The following is a 21,531-nucleotide window of genomic DNA, read 5'->3' as shown; positions in this document are numbered from 1 at the left end:
TGTAGTCAAACAGAATTAAGAAAATAAGTGACAAAACATAACTTCCTTAGGTCAAATTGACATTTTAAATTAGTCGAATTTCCTCATGCAAAAATAAACTCTTTATTTGGATTAGTCAACAAAAATGTGAGAATAACCTGTTTTTATTTGTGATTTGACAGAAATAAAAGACCCATCCAGTGGGCAGAAAAAAATTCACATTAGATTTTGTCACCACAGTGAACATGTTAGTGCTGTCGATAGTCTGATGTAGACTCTGAAACCAAAACTAGGCAGACAGGTATATCAGGTGCACACTTCTCACATAAACCAGACTCACCAGGATTTACCACACAGACAAAAACAACAAAAAATATTTAATAAGCTCATCAATTGCAACACTTTTCCTGCTTGTGGTGGTGAAGATCTGTATTATCACTTACTGCAAAAAATAATCAGATAGTTAAGCTAAAATGTATTTTTGCAGTCTGACATTTCTGTAAAGTGTTTGAAGGGTAGTTAGGAGTCCACTTGCAACTCTCAGTGAGAATGCACTGGCTCTCTACGTGTTGGCTGAAAGATTTTACTTGATTGTTAGCTTTTGTACTAAACACGGGTTAAATAACTACATTCAGGAGCAGCAGATGAGTGGTAGGTGGGTTTTTAGTGTTTCAGGTAGGTCATTTTGACCTGATGGTCCTCTTTGGGTTAAAGCAAGAGTCTGAATTCGTGATGGAAACTCAATAACAAGCCACTGGTAAAAATCACACTGCCAGAAAAATGTCATCCAAAGTTGTTTTTCAAAATCCATTTAACAGATGTACAGCTGAACCACTTTCACAATAAAAGTGGAAACTTAAAAACCCAGAGGGTTGTCAAAGCAATCTGATTTCTTCAGTCTATGGTAGATAAATAAATTACACTCTGGAGATCAGCTGGTGCATCCCATAAATAAGTCTGTCCCATCCAGTATTGTTCCATTTGTTGCCGATAGCAAAAGTAAGAACACATTGCATCGACTGTGTCCCATGACTCAACAGTAAAGGCGACTGTGGCTCAGTAGGAAGAGTAGTTGTCTTGCAATCAGAAGGTTGTGGGTTTGATCCCAGCTTCCTGCTGCCATATGTTCATGTGCCCCTGGGCAAAGCACTTAACCTCAAGTTGCCTACCGATCTGCGTATCAATGTGTGAATTGATACGGAGCTCTAGTGTAAAGCGCTTTGAGTGCTCTGTATGACTGGAAAAGTGCTATGTTCAGTCCATTTACCATTTAAATCATGACCAATGTGACTGTCACACCTCAACAGATCATTTAACAGAAAAAGCGGGAACAGAATCCACATATCCACTTTCAACCATTTCTGAGCACAATCCTTTGCTGTGCTCGCCTTCATGAGGCGTTGTCGGTCTCTGACTGATCCACTCTGTGTAGTGGTCTTCCTTTTTTTTACAGTAGGAGTCAGCTGAGTCATGTTTCTGCAATAAAACCAAGTCACTGTTCACCTCTTTGACCCTACTGTAGTCATCTGGTGGGTTCACCTCCCCGTTCATCTCCTGCTCCTGAACGTCTGAGCCAGGAAGGATGTTTTCGTTGTTGAGGATGAGGATGGTCTCGCCGTTTACTTCTTTCACCCTGCTGTATTCAGCCTGTGATGGACTATTATCCCAGAAGTTCTCTCGTTGCTGAAAATCCACATAAGTGGTGTTTGCGAGGGGCTGGATGACATTCGTTAAGGCTGCTTTTTCTGTGCTTGGACATCCCTGTTCCTCTATAAGCAGCTTCGTTGGCTCCATGTTCGATAAGTTGCTTTCTGACTGGGAAACATCGGAGCTTTCCAAGTTGCCCGTTTCATCCTTACTCTCCTCAGTCTTTTCCCAGGCATTCTGGCCAGGGGTCGACTCCCTGTGTTGGATTTTTGATTCCAAGTGTAATTCAATAATAAAATTTTCCTTCTTTTTATGAAATTTGTAGGGATCAGTCAGCTGCCATGCATCACTGTCTGACACCAGCAGGTACTCCTCCACCTGGTCCGTCCACGGCATCATAGGAGGAAAGTTCTGATTGCCGATGAGAACGTTTACGACATCTTCTGGTTGGCCACTCTAGACGGGTTAAAATCCGTACATTGTTAAAAAGGCCAAATAAACTTTTTTAAGCGTTCTGGTAAAACAAAACAAAATAACACAGTGTTACCTTGAAAAGCTGAACATCAACTCCTCTTATCACTGGACCAGGAACAGGAGGCAGAAACCACTGCTTCAAACTGAGTAACCTTAAAAACAATCATAGGAGGCATTTAACAAAATTACATCAGTAAGAGAAATTCAAGTTTATTTTAAGCTTAATTAAATTGCGCAAAACACACTAGAAGGGTCCAATATAGTTAATATTTTACTAAACAAAGATGAACCCAAATGGCAAAGCTGTGTTTAAAAAATTTGCTCCTAATTGTAAGAACTAATTATAGGAAAGTGTGATTCCATCTATAAAGGCAGGAGTTTTGTCAATTTGCTGGTCTGATGCAGGTTTATATTAACACAGTGCCAATATGGAAAGACATCAGCAGTGACCTCATTAAAGTAATTGTTGCTACCCATCAATCTGGGTAGGGTTATAAGGCCATTTTAAGCCTATTATGTTACATTGAGAAAACATATTCACAAGTCAAAAACATTTATCACAGAAGCCAATCTTTCCAGAAGTGGACACTTCAGCAAATGAACTTCAAGGTCAGACTGTGCAATACTCAGACAGCCAAGAGATACATCACTGACTCTACAGGCCTCCGATAACATGTTAAATGTTTAATTTCATGATGAGACGAAGAAAAAGACAGAATCTGTATGGCTGGTTTGGAAGAAATGTCAAGAAAATAAGAAAATAAAACCAGGTGGCAACACAACTTAAGTTTCATCTGAACAACTCCAGGGCTTCTGCAGCTGCTCTTTGGAGAAAACCAGATAAAACACGCTAACACCTCCTATCAGTTGTCAAAGCCCAGTAATGGAAATGGCATGATCAGGTCTTGTTTTAAAGCTACAGGACCTGGGCACCTCACAGTCATTGGGTCAGCAATGAACTTTGCTATATAGCAAAGTCTTCAAGAGTCACATTTATTGCTATCAGTTTGACAGCTAAAGCGAGGCCCAAACTTGATCCCAAACACAGCAGCAAATCAACAGAAGAATGGCTAAAAGAAAATAAAAATCTTCAATAAATGTGTTGCAAATGGTCCAGTCAAGTTCCAGAACTCAATCTTGAGCTGTGTATCGGCAAATGTCTAAAAGCCTCATTAAAATGAAACACTGTGGTAAGAAAAATTATATTTTTTTACTTCCATTATTGCAACTTAAAGTGGTTCCAGAATCTGTTGAATCTTGAGGTGGACTTGGTAGCTTTTCTATTTAATCTTCATCTTTCTTTGATGAGCAATGACCATGCTGAATCTATCATTTCTTAGAACAAAGCCCAGATCATTTTTATTACAGCTTGTCCTGATAAACAAAACCCAAAACTTGATCTGATACTTACAGTTTCCTCTTCAGCACTAAGATGCATATTGTTGCCAACAAAGGAATCATAGCAAAAGCAAAGATCAGAATCCAAAAGCGGTTCTCAATCTGATGATCTAAATAGAGAAAAGATAAAAAGCACATTTTCACTCCCAATAAGCCAAGTGGATCCAAGGTCCAAGAAGGAGGAATCGAGTTTCAAAGACTTACGTTTCGGAATTTTAACAAATGTGGTGTTGCTCCACTCACTCCAGTTGCCGTGGTCTAGCTTACAGCGCACCTGAACCATGTAGGAGGCCCCGGGATCGACACTGTACAGGTTTAAAACATTTTGTGCACCTGTTTCTACATTCTGGATAGAAGGACAGAATAATTTCATTTTACATTTGTTTGATTTGATTTTTTTAAAACATCAACAGCAAAACACGTTTCACCAGAATAAAGTCTCAATTTCATCATACTGATTTTTCAGTGTATACCAGCTTTAACAGCAGTTCATTCCAATACTTGTGCATAATCCAGTCAGTTCGCAAAATAAAGGTCCTGCAGCTGAAGGTAAACACCTTTAGAACTTTCTCCTTAGCTGACTTAAGGAAGAAAAAAAAAAGTTCAACAATATTTGATTATAACCTGTTAGGGTTGCTTTAGTTTAACCCAGAGACCAATTTGTCTGTAAATGATTATGAGACAGATGGCAGACCTTCACCTTGAGGGCCAATTGTTTGGGGAACTAAAAATTGTACTGAACTCGCTCAGCTTTAAAAGGTTCTGCTTGTAGTGTATCATATCAAACACTCACCTTCCACTCCTTGCCGTTTTGTTTAATCCTCAGCTCATAATTTGCAGTGACCCAGCCAGATTTGACGTCCACGTTTGGAGGACTTTTCCATTGTATTTGCAGATATGCACTGGGAGTGCTGCTGTTTGCCAGCACTGTGACATTTACGGGAGGATAAGGCTTCACTGCCAGGCAAAGAAAAAAAGAAGCGAAGTCAATAACTGCATTAACTGGGGTTCGGTTCAAAAATAGTTAGTAGGAATGCATCTTTGTTTACAGCCTCACTGCCAATTATCAAAGTAAATCTGAGACTAAATGGAATTGGATAAACTTTCATCTGAGTTTGAAACAAATATTGGCCCAAACCCCTGTGCTTTAATCATCATCAGTGAGCTACAGGGAAGGGGAACGAATAGGAGGAAGGACAAATATTGGCGTAACAATCTCTGCATCAGCCGAGAGCTGAACAGCGGGAAGTGTCTCAACCAAAAAAACATCTGATAACAATACCAAAACACTCTTCCAGTATTGTGGCAAAAAACTGAATCATGAACTAAAAATTGCAACCTGACTTGTCAGACACACTGTATTGTTTTTTGCCAGTGTAGCCACTTCCCATATTTGAATAGGAGATCCATTTGTTTAGCTCCACTTTTGGCTGTTTGTTATTGCTCTGTTTTATTTTTGTAATTATTTATTAATATAGCTCAAACTTTATGCCCTCATCAGTCCCTTAGAAAAAGGGAAACATTATAATGTTCCAGATACAGACACTAATGCCCATGAGAAGTTTGGAAGGTTGATCAGACCCTCCCTAGAACAACAAACATGATAATCATTTGAAGCTGCAAGTGTTATCTGCAGCAACATGCCTGTTTCTTACTCACTTCTTACTACTTGCCATATGAAAGTATTCTTGCCCTCAAAACCTTTCTACATTCTCTCACCTTACAACAATCGGTCAGTACTCTATAAAATCACCTTTTGCAGCAATCACAGCAGCAGGTCTGCTGGGGTATGGCTCTACCAGCTTTGCACATCAAGAGAATTACCTTTTAGCTCTTTCTTTAAAAAACAACTCAATCTTAAACAGACTAAATGGTGTTTCTGAAAATCAATTCTGGGCAATTCTAAGTGGGTGCTTTGGATTTTTTTAAGGGTAAATGGGCTTAATACATACGCACGCCACACTTTACTGTTTTGGTCTATTACATGAAATCCCTACAATCTACATTGAAGTTTGTGACTTTAAGGTAACAAAATGTGAACAATTTGTATACAACATAAGGCCCACAAAACACTAGATATTTAATTTAATTCCTTTTAATTCAAGCATTAACTTTAAATTTATTGTTACATTGATCACTGTAGAAAAGAAAAAGATTTGACTCAACAGAGCTGCGGTTTGCTCTAATGGGACAGAACTGAGATGCGTAGCCGCCTTCATAACCAAAAAAGGCACATGAAATTTGATCTGTGATTGTACACAACACGTAGAGAGTGCTTGAACCTGTTCTACCTCATTCTGTTCTAGTTTTCTTTGCTGTCTCTCGCTCGTCTCCCAGTACTTTTCCATTCCTCTCTAAGCTCAAGACGGCAGGGCAGCCAATAAAACCAAGCCAATCATTAGCTCGCTATATAAAGATAAATCTCGGCTGTGTTGATTTCTTCCCACACAAACATGTAGCGGAGGTCAACTTGACTCCAGAACTGACATTTTATGTTTTTGATTCATAATAATTCAAGACTTATGTACAAAAATGGCTCTAGAGTCTAATTCTTTTAATCGTGAGCCAGGAAATAACCCTAAAAACAAACATTTTTAGAAAACAAACGTTTACTGCGTTTCCACTTGTTTCCACTTATTATCTATAATTTTCTTTATAGATAAAATATATAATTTTCTATTCTCGGCCAATAATATACAGAGCATTCTAATAAGGTGTTTTTCCCACTCTATACCTATTCTGTTCATGAAAAAGAGCAGACACATCAGCCATTGTTCTCACTGTGTGCTGCAAAAAGCAAATACTCTTAGCCCATCTGATTTCAGACTGATAGCTCATTGTGTGTGTTGGCTGCTACCATTTTGGTAATTTCGGTTGACTCCATGTTTACATAGTCATGTCTTTCTAATTGTCCTTGGTAATATGATTACTCAGTGTATGTTTGGTTTGTTATGTAAATGTTCTATGCTCTTATAGCCCCTTACTGTATCCCCATTTCCCTCAAAAGGCCCTGTCTTCTGACCAGCACCATATTTTTGTTTTTCAGTTTTCTTTTTTCTGTCTAGCTTCTACTTCGTAGGCAGTTCCAACTTACCATATTTCATCACATCATTTATGAAGAAGTCTGACGAGGCGTTCCCCAGGGCGTTTGTGGCCACCACTCTCAGGTTGTACTCAGCCCAGATGGAAGTGTGTTCCTTGTCAAAGAAGCAGGAGTTTTTCCCTGCAGAGACGTAGTCCGGACATTCGTGGACTCCCCTCAAACTGTAAAAACAAGACCTTTACTGAGGAGGAGGAGGAAGTTGGCACTGTAAAACAAAACTCTGGTAGGCAGTAAAAACATAAAGAATCAAAGAACTTTTTGCTTTTAATCGACATGTGAGTTATACAATATATTATCTACTACAATTTAAACAAAAATTCATGCATAAGCATTTAATCAACGAAACCAACAAAAGAGGTTTAACACAAATCTGCTTCATGTACTGTTCTAAAATACGCAAGTTTGTATCTGTAACCGCTGATAAAGCCATACCAACATTATTTATAAAGCACTTTTAAACCAACTAGAGCTGAAACAAAGTTCTTGCATGACTGCATATTAAAAATATATATTAAAAGAAATAGCAAAAATAAAAATATGACATATCTGACAACAAAAAAATTACAACAATAAAGCCAATTAAAACAAATAAAGTAAAACTAAGTCCTGCTGAGGTTGAAATGAAGGACTAAAAATGGGTTTAACAAGTTTTACGTTTTTTCCCTCATTCTTGAGGAATAAAATTTGGCTAGAGCCGTAAAACCCTACGTGACCCTTTAAAAAAGCTAGCTTGTCAAGTTTAATAAACACCTACTGCATAAACTGTTTATGTTTCAGATTTGAATACAATAACTAAAAACGTATGTCACAATTTTTAAAAGAAGACAATAGAACCATTTTCCTGAATCAATCACCATTCTGTTGTGGAAATTCTGTCCAAATGAATCAGAACAAATTCATTAAGAAAAATCTAGAACTAGCAACTTTTTTGTCTTTGTATTTAAAAGCATACTAAAGGGGGACCTTTAATATTTTTGACCAAAGATATAAAAAGCTGCTGTGGAGGGCCTAAAGTGCTGCAGGTTGCAGCCCCCTGTCCTAGACCTCGGTACTTGCAAAAGACAGGGAGGCCGAGCAGGTCAGCAGGGGTGAAGAAGCTCAGCATGGTATGGCATAGCAAGATCATTAAAACATTTTAAAACAAAAACAAGAATTTTAAAATGAACCCAAAAATACACAGGCAGCTACTGAAGTAAGGCCAGAACAGGGGGGACTTGTTCAGGTTTATGAGCACCAGTTAAATGTCTGATCCAGCTGCAGATATGAGAGCAAGGACTCACTCACTGACCCAGTAATCTAAACATGATGAAATGAAAGCGTGGATCAATGTATCACAGTCCTGCCTGGAAAGAAAAAGAATCACTTTTGCCAACCGCCTTAAATGACAAAAACAAGATTTTACAACAGCTCTAATTTGGCTGTCCGATTTAAACCGAGTTGGTTTAAAATATACTGTAAGGGGTCCCAAATTTGACAGAGGTGGGCTCCTGGGGGCCTCTTGGTCTGTGTTTTCTTTTAATTAAAATTCAAGAAGTTTAGGGCCAGCCAAACTTTAATATTGTCCAAATAATCCATGAGTGGATTTTTGGAGAAATTTGAGAAATTATAAAGCTATATTGACTAAAATACTATAAGAACTGAACATTCTGACTTTATAAAGCAGAACGTTACTTTTTTAATCAAACTGAGAAAAAAAATCTGTTTTTCCTTTTTCATTTCTAAAAGCGAAAGCTTCTCTAAATGGGAACATTGAGTCTAAATTACAGAAATTCATTGACCTTCATCAGATGTTGCTCTTGTCTGATCACCAGGAAACACAGATCTTATCAAAATGTTCATAAAAACCTTTAAGTATATTAAAAGAGGTAATATATGTCCATGGGTGGGAGCTAGTGCAAACAACACAGGAACATTGTAAAACAGGGGAAATTAAAAGGTGACAAACAAGATTAAAAGCATCAGAGCAGTAAGCCTCAAGAATATCAAACATTCAACAAAAAGATGGGAAAGGCACTTAGCAGAAACAGAAAGCAATCTCTGCTTCTGAACATTTAGAAATCTGAGAGAGAAATGGGGAAGTCATGACGTGTGCAGTCAATAGGCAATTGGACATTTATTATGGACAATGACTTGATCATTATTGGAGCAGGTTTTAAAATGACATCATTTTTCAGGGTGATCAGATATTTTAAACCAGGCTAACAAGCAGCCCTTACAGGCGCTTTGCTTTGCCAATTCATATCTAGAACTATAAAATCAGATTCATCCAATCAATCCAATCAACTCAAATTTCACATTGAAATAATTTGATCCTAGGTATAATACAATGCACATCATTTCAGTCTATAATGCCAGTTGGTAAAAAGCTCTCTACAGAAGCCCAGATAAAAGTATCAAGTCATTGATTTTGCAGCAATCCCTCACTCTGAGCAAGCATGTGGCGACAGCAAAAAGGAACTCCTCTTTGGCAAGAAAAGTGGATGTTGTCATAAAAACTGATCGTAAGAGTCCATGCCTTAACATAAAAAAGAGTTTATGACGGGGCAAAACCCTTCTGTAATCTGCAAAACAAAAAGTTGGAAGAATAAGGTTAAAGGAATAAAGAGAAGTTTTCTGGTTAGTTGGTCCTTGTTTCAAATCATTCAGTCATTAGCAAGAGATTTTGAAGCAACAAACCAAATGTAATTTTTTGGGGGGGGTTCATGACTTAATTTATCAGTTCCTCACGAGGGATTCTCTAATTTTAACAGAAATGTTAGTCAACGGTTTCAATTGTAAGTAGTCGTGATCAGTCTCCAGTCTTTCGGATGGTCTTTTAAAGTTTTTTTCTAGATTTTGGAAACTTTTCCACTAATTTTCTGTCACATTTTCAGAGGAATGTTTTATATGTTAAGATGCACTATTATTCAAACATATAAAGATGCCAAAACTCAACAGATGAACCAGTGTTAATAAACAGGAAATGATGTCACCCAGTTTGATATATATAAAATATTAATTTAGGATAATGAAGATGATTAATAAAGGACTATTTGCTGAAACTTTGAAACATTATGCATTTCATATGTCTGTGTCATGTCTTTGCTGGATTATTAGATACACTTTATTTGCTTTAAATAGTATTTTTAAACTTGATACTTCCTTTGGCCTCCATTTCATGATTTTCCTCATTTAAAAGCTCTAAGATCTGAGCAGCAGAAGCTCTCACAGGTGAGTTATGACTTTGGAATGAGGAGTTGAACTCATTCATCAATGAAATTTGTGCTCACTCGTTACCCACAGAAGGACTCAGTAGTTTTCCATCAACGCGTCTGAGGAGCATGTTACAACTCTAAACGGGTTTTACTCTCATCAGTGTGGCTGATAAACTTATCAGGAACTCTATGGGCCATCTGGTGGCCTTGTAGCTAAAACAAACAAAAAAATACAGCTGAGTCCAACTGAGGAACTTTGTCATATGTCAATCCCCTTTTTCCCCTGGTACTACTGCGACCTGCTGAATCAAGACAAAAAAAAGTCAAAAGACTGTAGATGCAGAATAAACTTACTTTTCTCTCATGTAGAAGAGGCGGTATTCAGTTGGCAGCCCTCCGTCGGAGCCTGGCTCCCACCAACAGGAAAACGTCTCCTTCTCTGGGGAGCGGCAGCCAAGTAGACTTGGTCTCCCTGGTGCAGATGTACCTGGGCAACATGAGACAAACACATTCTGAATGCAAATTCTCCTTCTGGGACCAGTGTTATGAGTACAGTAAGACCGCTGATAGCATGAAGTGATTCTAAGACTTGTTTTGATTTAAATCTTAAGATTTGCTGAAGAGCCCTTATATGGTATTATAAAATGTAGTAAAATAAAATGTAATAAAAAGCCAAATAAACATAAAAATATAACACAATAAAATATGACAAAATAGAACAAAAAAATACAACAAGTAAAAATGTGTTAAAATAAAATCAAACAATTCTGCAAAGAAGATGGGACCAAAATGTCTCTACAGCGATATAAAATGACTCTTTACCAAGAAGCCCAGTTGTTTTTGATTTAACTTATTGTCCATTAATAATTTTTTTAATCATTGTGATTCCTTCTGCTTATCTTACAGACAAAAATCTAAAAATGGGCAAATTCTCTCACAGTACCGCACATCAAACATAACCGTTATTTTAGTTGAACCATTTCCTTTTTCCTGTTTTAGTTTACGAATAGAAAGCAACATCAGCCACACAGAACCCAATTCTGGTTCCTATTTAAATCTTTTAAACATCACGAGAGTGTGTGTTGAAAAACAGGTTTTACTGAAATTCTGTGTTAGCTTCAAAAGCAATATTATTTTATGTATATTGTTTTTTGGGGGAACCATTTAAAGATTCCAGCTCTGTCTATCATTTCGCTGAGTGGGTTCCTAGCCTTCCTGGCCGATCATTAATGTCTACATACTAAAGTTTCCTTGAAATTAACAGCAGATATTTATGCAGATTTTTATACCTGCACTTAGAAAACCCTGAAAAACCCAAACTGCAAAACAAAGTAAAGACAATTGGGAATAAGATTAATTTGAAACAGTAAGCTGCTTTCCTAAAGTCTACAAAAAACAGGGTTTAACTTTGTCATCACCAAGCGATTGACATACGAACTATACATATGACTTTCTGTTTTTAAGCCTCAGGATTTTTTTGTTCTTTTCGCCTTAAACAGAGAAAAGCATAAATTAAATACATGTCAAGCAACAAACAATTTAGTGTTACAGTGACTATGCAAGAAGCCACATAATAGAGCAAACAAACAAAAAATTTAAATGTGAGATAAAATAAAATCTAAAACATAAAACATCCTAAAAAATTAAATGAATTCCTTTGGTATGACACTTAAAATAATAAAATAAAACAAACCACTTATGTATTATGGGTAAATTCTGCTTCCAGGCAAACAATGTCTATTGTCAAAAAAAAAGAAAACAAATTCTGGTTTTGTATTTAATTAATTCGCCACACTAAAATTTCCCTTCTGGATACTTTTAACATAGTTGTACCTGCCTCGTAAAAACTATGTAATAAACACGAATTTTTTAATCTTCTTTTAATTTTTTAGTAGTTACCTTACAAAAAAAATGTATTTCTTCAGGCCGCTACTGGCTGTGCATTTTGGTGCAAATGTTTTTACTGTAACATATTTTCACATTTTATTAGTTTTATTTAACTTTGTTGGAAATCTGTTGTAGGGAATACAGTCTAAAAACACAAACGCTTTTCCATTAGGGTTTTTTCTTTTTTCCAATACTTTTCCAGACTGCGTACACACCCTGTAAGTAACAAGTTGCACTGCAAGAGTGTTTGTTTGAAGGCTGAAAGGAGACAAACTCTAAAGAGATAATGTCAAGGTAGTCCTGAAATAATCTCCATAAAAAATGAAAACACCAGCCTTATGTGATGCTGTATTATAACTAAAAAAAGATGGCTACATTCAGTCCCCCTTTGCTCATCTTTCTGTAAACCAGGATTCAAAAAGTCCCATCCAACGCTTTTCTGTTCATTCAGTCACACGATGCATCACGTTGAACCCCAACCCTTTTATTTTTCTATAGCTGTGTTCTTTTGTTTGCTACAGTTTCATCGCAAGAAACTAAAGCGTTTTGCCCTTGAGTTGCTCAGTAAAACAGATTAAATGAAACAAAAGCTCCAATGCATGTAAATGGACAGATTTAAGATAAACAATTTGCCCTTAAGTTAAAAATTAAATCTTAGGTCCCAGAGTAATGTTTTAGGTTACTTATACAAATAAAATTGCTTAATCCCTACCAAATAAAGTCAAAACTAATCAACTTTCAACAGAACTGATCTTTTAAAAAGCATGTTCTTATATATTAAATTTCAACCATTTAGGAATTTTTAACTTACTGCTGCAAACTCCGGCTGCAGACAGCACACAGAGCATAGCCAAACTGAGGTGTGTCCTCATCCTGGCACAAGCAGTCACACACTGACACAGTCAAGAGGAATCAACTGCATGTCCTTAATGAAGTACTGTAAACATGGAGCTCGGCTGCATGTTTTGTTTCCATCTAAAACAGAGAGATATGGAGGAAAAACATCATATTTTAACCAACACTTAGACACCAGAACAAATCAAGATATTCAAACTAAAGATCTGTGATGTGACTGGATTATTGGATGATTATACATTTAAAAAAAAAATGAATGTAAAGATTTAAGGCTTGGACTGCTTACTGATATCTGGTTTTAAAACGGACCACTTGACGTTTTCTGTTATAAGTTCTGCTATTACAGTTTAAAATACTTTAAATAAGACACCGCAGAAAGTTCCAGAGTGACTAGAGTAGGGAAGTAACGCCTTTCCCCAAAATGCTGCTGTGCACTGCTCTGTTAGCTGGCTAAAAGAGGGCTATTAAATCTTTTCTCATAAGCAGAGAAAAGACAAATTAGGCTAGCCTCTGGGTGGTACCCCTATTTTATACCTATGACTGGCCATTTTATCCCTTCCTATCTTTATTCGTATCTTGGTACATAAAACATAGCACATCAGTATAATTAAATAATATATTACCATCTGGAAATGCTGCATTACACTCTGTTTCCATTTATTTTGATTCTGCTGCTTGAGCCATCAGACTCATGTGAAATATGACACAATATAACCCCTGATCAAGACGCTAAGTGACCTCCTGCTTGTAAAGATACTTATATTGGAGTCATATAATAACATTTATTATACATAGAATCATGGAAAATTACTTTATATTGTCAAGTGTCAAACCAGGTGGGCGGGTACGAACTGATGTAGAGTTGGTAAAAAAAAATTTCCACAGTAGATGCCGCCATTCAAGGTACAGAACCACCAGAGCTGGTAAGGTACAAATATAAAAGGGCCAAATGAACCAGAATCCACGCAGCAATTTAGAAATGTTCACGTTTGCAAAAAAAACACTGGCCATCCGTGTTTTTCGGAAACTCAAGATGCGCCACACATCCCTGTGATAATATGGGTAGTGCTGCTGGCAAGCTGTTTTAACTATATCCAGTTTCAGAGCTATGAAACGGTATTTTTTTCTCTTTCAGCTGTCTTGTCAGACTTAAATGTTTCTGATCGTCAAAGAAATTTTAATATCAGACAAAAAGAACCTGAGTAAATACAAAACTTACAAAAAAGGTTTTAAAAAATCACTTCATTATTTAAGGAGAAAGAGCAATCCAAACCAACCTTGCCCAGTGTCAAAACATAATTGCCAAATAGTTTTAACTCTGGAGGATCTCTAAATCTAGAGGATTTTCACCTATTTATGGTAATATCATAGTTTCTCAATCAGATTTAATCATGCACTTTGACTAGGCCACTTCAAATCCTTCTTTTTGTTTTTTTTCAGAGCCTTTCAGAGATGGACCTGCTAGTGTGCTTTGGATCACTGTTCTGCTGCATAATACAAGTGTGTTTGAGCTTAAGGTCACAAACTTATGACATATGACCTTCTCCCTCAGGATTTTCTTTTAGTGAGGAGAGTTCACGGTTCCATCCATTTTCGTTGTACACCCCAGTACAATAAAAACTTTTCCATTTATATTCTACATCGAGTCACCCAGATCCTGAAACAGCCAAACCTTCATCAACAAATAGACACTTACACAGGCACCACTATGTTTGATTCTCCTTATTTTTGGCAAATGTGAGGTGGGCTCCAATGACCAGTCATTTTATTGTCGAATCATGAGGTTTGACCTTAATGTTGTTAAGTAAGACATGCAGTGCTTTGGATATTTCTTTTGGGAGACCCCTAAGGCTGACTCGCTGCACTTTTGAAGTAATTTTGATAGGCCGACCACTCCAGGGAAAGTTCGCCAGTGTTTCACGTTTTCTCCAATTGTGGATAATGGCTGTTCATTGGAGTCTCAAAGCCTTAGAAATTGCTTTATAACGAGTTATAAAGCTATTTCAAGACTAATAGATGAATTTATTTAAATCGGAGCATGATGTGTTGCTTTTTTAAGGTCTTTTAAGTCTACTTCATGTTGTCAGACAAGTTCTATTTAAAGGATTTTTTCATTTGCTTAATCACAGTTAATTCATGATTTCACTGGGGGCGCAACTAATTTTACACATAGAACCAGATTGTTTGGATAGATTTTTCCATAATAATGAAATCATCCCTTATAAAATAACTATTTTATTTAATCGGGTTATGTTTTCTGATATGAACATCTGTTTGATGATCTGAAAAATGTATGATTTACAGAAAGAAGAAGTGTGTAAGACAGCAAACAGTTTTTCACAGCACTGTAGATCAAGCTATATACGTTTGTTTTCAGTTTTTGTGTAAATACTGGGATACAATTAAACTGTGGTATTTTTTTAGTCCAGGCTAAAACTACACCGACCACAATTATGAGTAATTTTATGTTAAATTCAATTAGAAACTTGCTTTAGGGAAAGTTGCCACACTGTGTAGACGAACAGAGATTCACTTCAGATAACATTATGTACTTCCCTATTCCCTATAAGTTCATGTTTATTTAGATGTTTCAGGTTCAGATAAAGACACACAAACAAACACAATATGTAAGCTCTGAAATGCCGACATTCAATCTCCGAGTTCATTTCAGAGTGACTGCTCTGCAGTTTGCTCCACATGTTTCTACACTTACTGGAAATTTACTGACTCAGGGGGGACATTCAGAACTCCTGAGTAGCTTTTTCATGGACTGACAACCCTGAAAAATGTAATTTGTTTCTTCCTGGAGAAAAATATAAAAGGGGGGGAGGGGGAGGGGGGGTTACCTTTCTGGACAGTTTATTTTTCTCTGTGCCACAAACACAGCGACAACAAACTCAGTTTCGTGCAACTACACCTGCTCTGGCAAGTTTCAACAGGATGGCTTCCTGGTGCGTTAGGCGGGCCCTGCATGAGGCTTTATTTCCTTATTTCCCAACTCTGGGAGCAGACGAAGGGGACTGCATGGTAAAAATAAAACCAACTGTTAAATACTCAGCTTTATTAAAGCTTGTCTGAGTTGGGCAAATAATTTAGTCAGATTTAAAAAATATATATAACAAATTTATTTAGTGGAGACCCAAACAGCCAAAGCAGTAAACCATTAAATTTGACATTGAAAAGCACATACTAAAAATATTGTTAGAGAAACGGTCACCAAGGAAACGGCTGCTCTATTTATTAACCTCACTGCAACACAGCAGCCTTTTACAAGAGTACATTTTTTTTTGCCTTTTTAAAAACTACCTGATGGAAAATATGCTCAGAGTCTCCATAATAATGCACCCAGCTTCCTTTAAAGCATTTATATTATTAATTTGTGCTCTGAGAGAAGCATTTTTAAAAATCAAAATATGAATGTATTGCAACACAAAATGATTACAGGACACTCAGTTACAGGTATATTGCATGTCACTACAGGGTGTAACATTACATCGCACAATTAAGTGTTGTTTAGACCTGCACACACACACACACACACACACACCACTTTTACAGAAAACCATCCCAAGTGAATGATAAACAGCTTTTTATCTAACTATTTACAGATGCGATTCTGCTGCATCATCATAACCATTAAAATTGCAGCTTCTCTGTCACATTTAAATATTTAAGGAGGGACTCACCACTTTAGGACCCTCGCAAAACTGTGAATAATCTCTGTTAAGATCTTCCTCAGATGTTACATTGCAGCAGAAGACAACCTGCTCACATCTGGCAACCCCTCTATGCGCCACACGGCACAGGTACGACCGTTTATAAGGAGCTGGAGAGGTGAATCACCGGGAGGGGAGGAGCTATTCGCGAACGACCTGCCCACCTGACAGGCACTCGACAGAGATAGCAAACATAGCAAGATGCGTCACTTCACAAGGCTAACCAAAGAACTCCAAACACTCGCTTTAATCGTTCATGCGGTGGTCTCTGTCCTTTATTTATTTCTAGTTGTTAAAGAAAAAATACATATCTACAAATATAATATAGTAACAATATTTTCTCGAACAACCAATCAGACATGATAGCCTTAGTCCAGGCCGCGGAGGAAATACTGACGGCTTCGAACGCACCATGGCAGCAACAGAAGAAAGGTGCGAGTTTTACCTGCGTGACTCTTAAAAACCATTGCAACCAGACGGGTTGTAATTACAAATTGTAATGAGCTCATTAGTTAAGCGCAGATATTACTTCCAGTTTTTCTTTTAAACCCGCTAAGAATTTAAAACACTTCCACCTCCAGGTTCAAGCATTTCACAGCTAAAATAATAATAAGAACAATAATACCAATCTGATAAAATATGCATTTGGAATTTAATCTGACATTTTGTCAAAAACACGCATTTTTTTTTCACCAAATTTAGATTTTTAATAAAGTATGTTAAATATTCCCTTTGAATAATAAAATGATTAAACTTAATTTTAGTTTTTGTTTATTTATTTATTTACTTATAGTCACTTTTGAAAGCCCCTCACTCACTCCTCGGAAATAAAAAAAACATGCAATGATAAACAATTTTTGCTAAACATAGGCTTTGAATATATAATTGAACAAAATTATTCATACCTCTGACAGATTTAGGTTTAAGTAATCCATAAATTTTACCAATATGTTTCTTCTGACTGAACGTGATATTAACCTTTTGAATTGAATCTAATTCAGAATCTGTGGATGGAGTTAAAGTTTAGGGGGATGGCAAGGAGGGATTCCATCCTCAATGACATGGAGCTCATCACCAAAGATAAATCATAAAGATACCAGTGGAAACATGCATGCAAGAAACTGGACAGCATTTAGAAGAAGGGTTTGATTGCTTTAATAGAAATGAATTTTTTTATATTGATTACTGAGAAGGGGGTATGTAACTTCTGACATACCATTTTTAATTAAAATGTAAATAAAAAGAGCATGAATAAATATTTTTCCAATATTGCTACTCCTTTTAGATTATTTAAAGTTCTTTTGAGACATGCCTGGACTGTACAGTGATGGAGTAGTTAGCAATGTTACCTTGCATCAAGAAGATCTGGGGTTCAATTCCCGGCCTGGGGTCTTTCAGCATAGAGTTTGCATGTTCTCACCGTGCAAGCACGAGTTTTCTCCTGGTACTCCGTTTGTGTGTGTGTACATGTCCAGTGAGTCTCTAAGTTGCCTTCTGATTGACTGTCAACCTTAGCTCTCGACTAATGACTGCTGGAGATAGGCACGACTCACCAAGGATAACCAGGTATAGACGATGGATGGAGAAATGCCAAATACCACTAGGCCTAAAAAAAATAAGATTAAATCTCAGTCTGCAAAAGGTGCAAATAATGGGTTTAACTGTATATAATGTAAAAGATCACTGAATTAAATAAATAAAATAAGAAATAAATAAACAAGTATATGATTTAACTACAGGTATATATATCAGTTCACTCAGTCCAACATTTAGTATACAACATTCAGAATAACAATAAAAGTTAAATACATAAATGCAGAGATATAAATGGCAAAATGATAATGTCAAATATAACATTAAATATAAATTGTGTAAGTAATGTTACTTTCATAACTCAGCTACAAACCGTAAAAAAAAGATGCATTAGAATTAAAATTTGAATGAAGAAATTAAAATAATTAACAATAATTTACTATTGAAATCCGATGCAAGTCAATTGAAAAGCCTGGTAAAAATCTAAGTTTATTGGGCAATTCAGAACTCACATTTGTGTTTTCAGTTTGGTTTTAAAAATGGCAGCACTCTGAATCATCGTGAGGTTTTCAGTTAGTTTGTACCGAGACAAGGATCATTACAAAGTGTGCTGTGCTTGAGCTAATCTTGAGAAATAGCTTTTATCTACTAATGAAATCAAGAGCAACAAATAAATGTGAGTTTTCTCAGTCTGTTCTGTTGCAGATTGACTTTGTGATGTTGACTTCATGTGTGAAATGGACAATCTGCTGCAGAACCTGTTCTTGCCTCTGTTCAAAGTACCTCATTTGTACATTTATATGAAGAATGTTGGTTCAGTTTTAACTTTGAAAATGCTCTAGGTCGCATTACTGGTGTGATTTTGCAGGAAACATGAACAATTTTTATTTTTCTATACAGCTAGGTGCATCTTATGTTAAGTAGGTACTACTCTAGTACCTGGAAATATTTTTACCCTACGGCAGGACTGCCGCAAACATTTTCAGGTTAATAAAATCAGCGTAAACATTATTGTTTTTAATACAGCACATGTTAAGCAGTTTGGATTTCCCATGAGCCATGCCAACCAAGACAACGCTCCCACTACATAGATTAAATGTGGAAACCCTCGCTTCTTCTACACTCTGCTGACTAATCTCAGTCTCTAGCAGACTTACAAAACATCAGAGGACCTTTGCTTAAGAAGCATGTGCCTAAAGAGTAATGCCAATGTTTTGAAGTGGAAAAAATTATTTTCTGCCTTGTAAAAAATTTTATAATTTCAAGAAACAAAATCAGTAAATTTCTTTTTTCAATCTCAAGTGGCAGGAAAAAAGAATTCTTGACCTGGTCCAAAATCTTCTTAAAACTTCTGTGGGTTGCTGTGGATTGTAGTGGAGTGCTCCTTACTGGTAACATCTCAGGGGGTCATCATATGGGGTAGACGATTTGAGCTGATCAGCTGGCATTAGTAAAAACTATGATAGAATAGCAAGTTTTGACAGATTTCAATACAGATTCTAAAGCATTCGAGTTGAAATGAAGCCAATAGTGACAGTGACAATGATCATCTTCAAAACCTTATTGAAAATGAATCTGTTTATATTCCTGTTTGAATTTTTCCTTTCAAATGGTTTCCATGCATGTTTGCCTCTGGTAAATTAAGAAAGTGCTGAATTTTGCCTGTATTATCTAAAACAGTAGAGTGATGTGCCAGAAAGGTGACACTGCGTGCAGTCTAAATTTATGCTACTTAGCTTACCTGAACAGTCACTTTCTTTTTGACTGCTATGTATTTTTCTTATCTCTCTCCTCTGAAGTTGACCAGAGTTATGGTGATTATAGACAATGCATGCATGGTGAGAAAAATTGGTAGGACTGGACTTATTATAAGGTTGTTAATTGGTTTACATGTGGAAGTCACGGGTGATGCAACATCTTTGTTGAAACTTGAAAATCAACTTAAAATACCACATCAAACAGGCCATTTGGGTTTTGTAACAACTTGGCCCGAAATGATCACTAAAGATTTTTTATAACGAGCTCTCGTCGCAAATTGCTTCCAAGTATTTAACCGTTACCATCATAAAAAGAACATCCACAAACTACAATTAATACAGAAAAGGTTGGCATATGTTCAGTAACAGAAACGAGTAGTTAAAGTATGCATGTTTAGTGTGTTTTTACAAACATATAAATAATGGTTATACAGTACGTTTTTCGTCTTAGCAGCCGTAGTCGTTGCTTCTGCTGTCTGCAACTTCGACCCGCCCACGGGTGACGTTGCAGTTCGTGCAGAAAAACCAAATATTCTGCTGTGCCTGAGTTGAACCAGATTTTATCAGTGGAAACACATGTTGTGGTGTGAAGCATGTCTGGTTTAGGAACCTCAGGATCTCATTATTGCTTCATGCGGCTGATGTGGTTCTATTGGCTTCTTCAGGCCATAACCTCCTGTGTTCACTGGAGCACTTTGCTGCCGAGTGTGAAATGGCTGGGATGAGAGTCAGCTCCTTCAAACCTGAGGCCATGGTTCTCAACCGGAAAAAGGCGGATTGCCCCCTCTGGGTTGGGGATTGGTATCTGCCTAAAGTGGAGGAGTATCTTGGTGGTAGGATGGAGCTGGAGATAGACAAATGGATTGGGGTTTCATTTGCAGTAATGCGGGCACTGCTACAGTCAGTTGTGGTGAAGATGGAGCTGAGCCAAAAAGCAAAGCTCTCGATTTACCGGTCCGTCTTTGTTCCATTCCTCACCTATGGCCGTAAGATATGGATCATGACCGAAAGAGTGAGATCCTGGATACAAGCAACCAAAATGAGATTCCTCCGGAGGGTAGCTGGACAAACTATTGACCTTAGAGATAAGCCGAAGAAAATGTATGGATGAATATATAAATAAGCCTCATAGTGTTCAACCTTTGGGTTTCACATTAATACATTTAAAATTGACATTTGACTGGGTTTTGCTTTACAATCCCCTCAAGGCAGCAGTCATTCTTGTTGCTTGTGCACCTTTTTACTTTCACATTTTTTCTTTTCACTAAACTTTTCAACAGTATACTTAGATACAGCGCTCTGGGAACGTCCAGCTTTACAGTATCAATGTGTGCAATTTTAAAATAACAATAGAGTCCTTGGATACAATATTTGATAGGCTGACTATTTCTAGTGCCATTCATTGTATTAATGTCACTACCCTATATGTCGGTACTTGACATTGATTTTGGTGACTGAGATGGTTGAACTCGTGGAGAAAGATGTATCTCTGGTGGTGAGGAGAGAGAGTACAGGACCGTGCTGGACAATTTTGTCACATAGAGCAGGAAGAACCACCTACAGCTCAACGTGACAAAGATGAAAGAACTGTTGCTTAACTTAAAGAGGACCAGGTGAGCCCTGTTAACATCCAAGTGGTCAGCGTGGACATGCTGGATGATTATAGGTATCTGCGGGTAGACTGGTCCAAAAACCTGGACCTAGTATACAGAAAGGGACAGAGCAGTCTCTTTTTTCTGAGACGGCCAAGGTCCTTCATTGTTTGTTGAACAATACTGCGGATGTTCTACGAGTCTGTGGTGGTCAGTGCCATCCTGTATGTTGTTGTCTGCTAAGGCGGTAGCTGGAGGGTGAAGGCCACTGACAGACACAATGAGATCATTAGGAAGGCCAGTCATGTTGTAGGTATGGAACTGGACTCTTTGACAGTGGTGGAGAGAAGGACACTGTCCAAATACAGATAATCTTAGTCTGTCCTTCCCACCTTC

At 37.1% G+C, this 21,531-nt stretch overlaps 1 protein-coding gene across 2 annotated transcripts; it reads right to left on the bottom strand.

Moving 5' to 3' along the window:
• Nucleotides 1-78: 78 nt before the first annotated feature.
• prlrb (prolactin receptor b) lies at nucleotides 79-16,325 on the bottom strand. 2 transcript variants are annotated; one of them, XM_047382565.1, is made up of 9 exons: nucleotides 16,224-16,325; nucleotides 12,494-12,657; nucleotides 10,150-10,282; nucleotides 6,593-6,762; nucleotides 4,292-4,455; nucleotides 3,703-3,844; nucleotides 3,512-3,608; nucleotides 2,174-2,252; nucleotides 79-2,082 (listed from the first exon to the last, which is right to left on the bottom strand). In XM_047382565.1, exons 2-9 carry the CDS (start codon nucleotides 12,552-12,554, stop codon nucleotides 1,288-1,290), a joined length of 1,641 nt encoding a protein of 546 aa, XP_047238521.1. In that variant the 5' UTR covers nucleotides 12,555-12,657; nucleotides 16,224-16,325; the 3' UTR covers nucleotides 79-1,287. The 2 variants fall into 2 exon arrangements, with proteins under 2 accessions (XP_047238521.1, XP_047238522.1); XM_047382566.1 differs by lacking the exon at nucleotides 12,494-12,657 and having other exon boundaries at nucleotides 16,224-16,316.
• Between the last annotated feature and the right edge of the window lie 5,206 nt (nucleotides 16,326-21,531).

The sequence above is a fragment of the Girardinichthys multiradiatus genome, chromosome 12 (assembly GCF_021462225.1).
Source record: "Girardinichthys multiradiatus isolate DD_20200921_A chromosome 12, DD_fGirMul_XY1, whole genome shotgun sequence".
NCBI lineage: Eukaryota > Metazoa > Chordata > Actinopteri > Cyprinodontiformes > Goodeidae > Girardinichthys > Girardinichthys multiradiatus.
The sequence above is the reverse complement of the archived record's forward strand: the minus strand, read 5'-3'. Positions and strand labels throughout refer to the sequence as shown.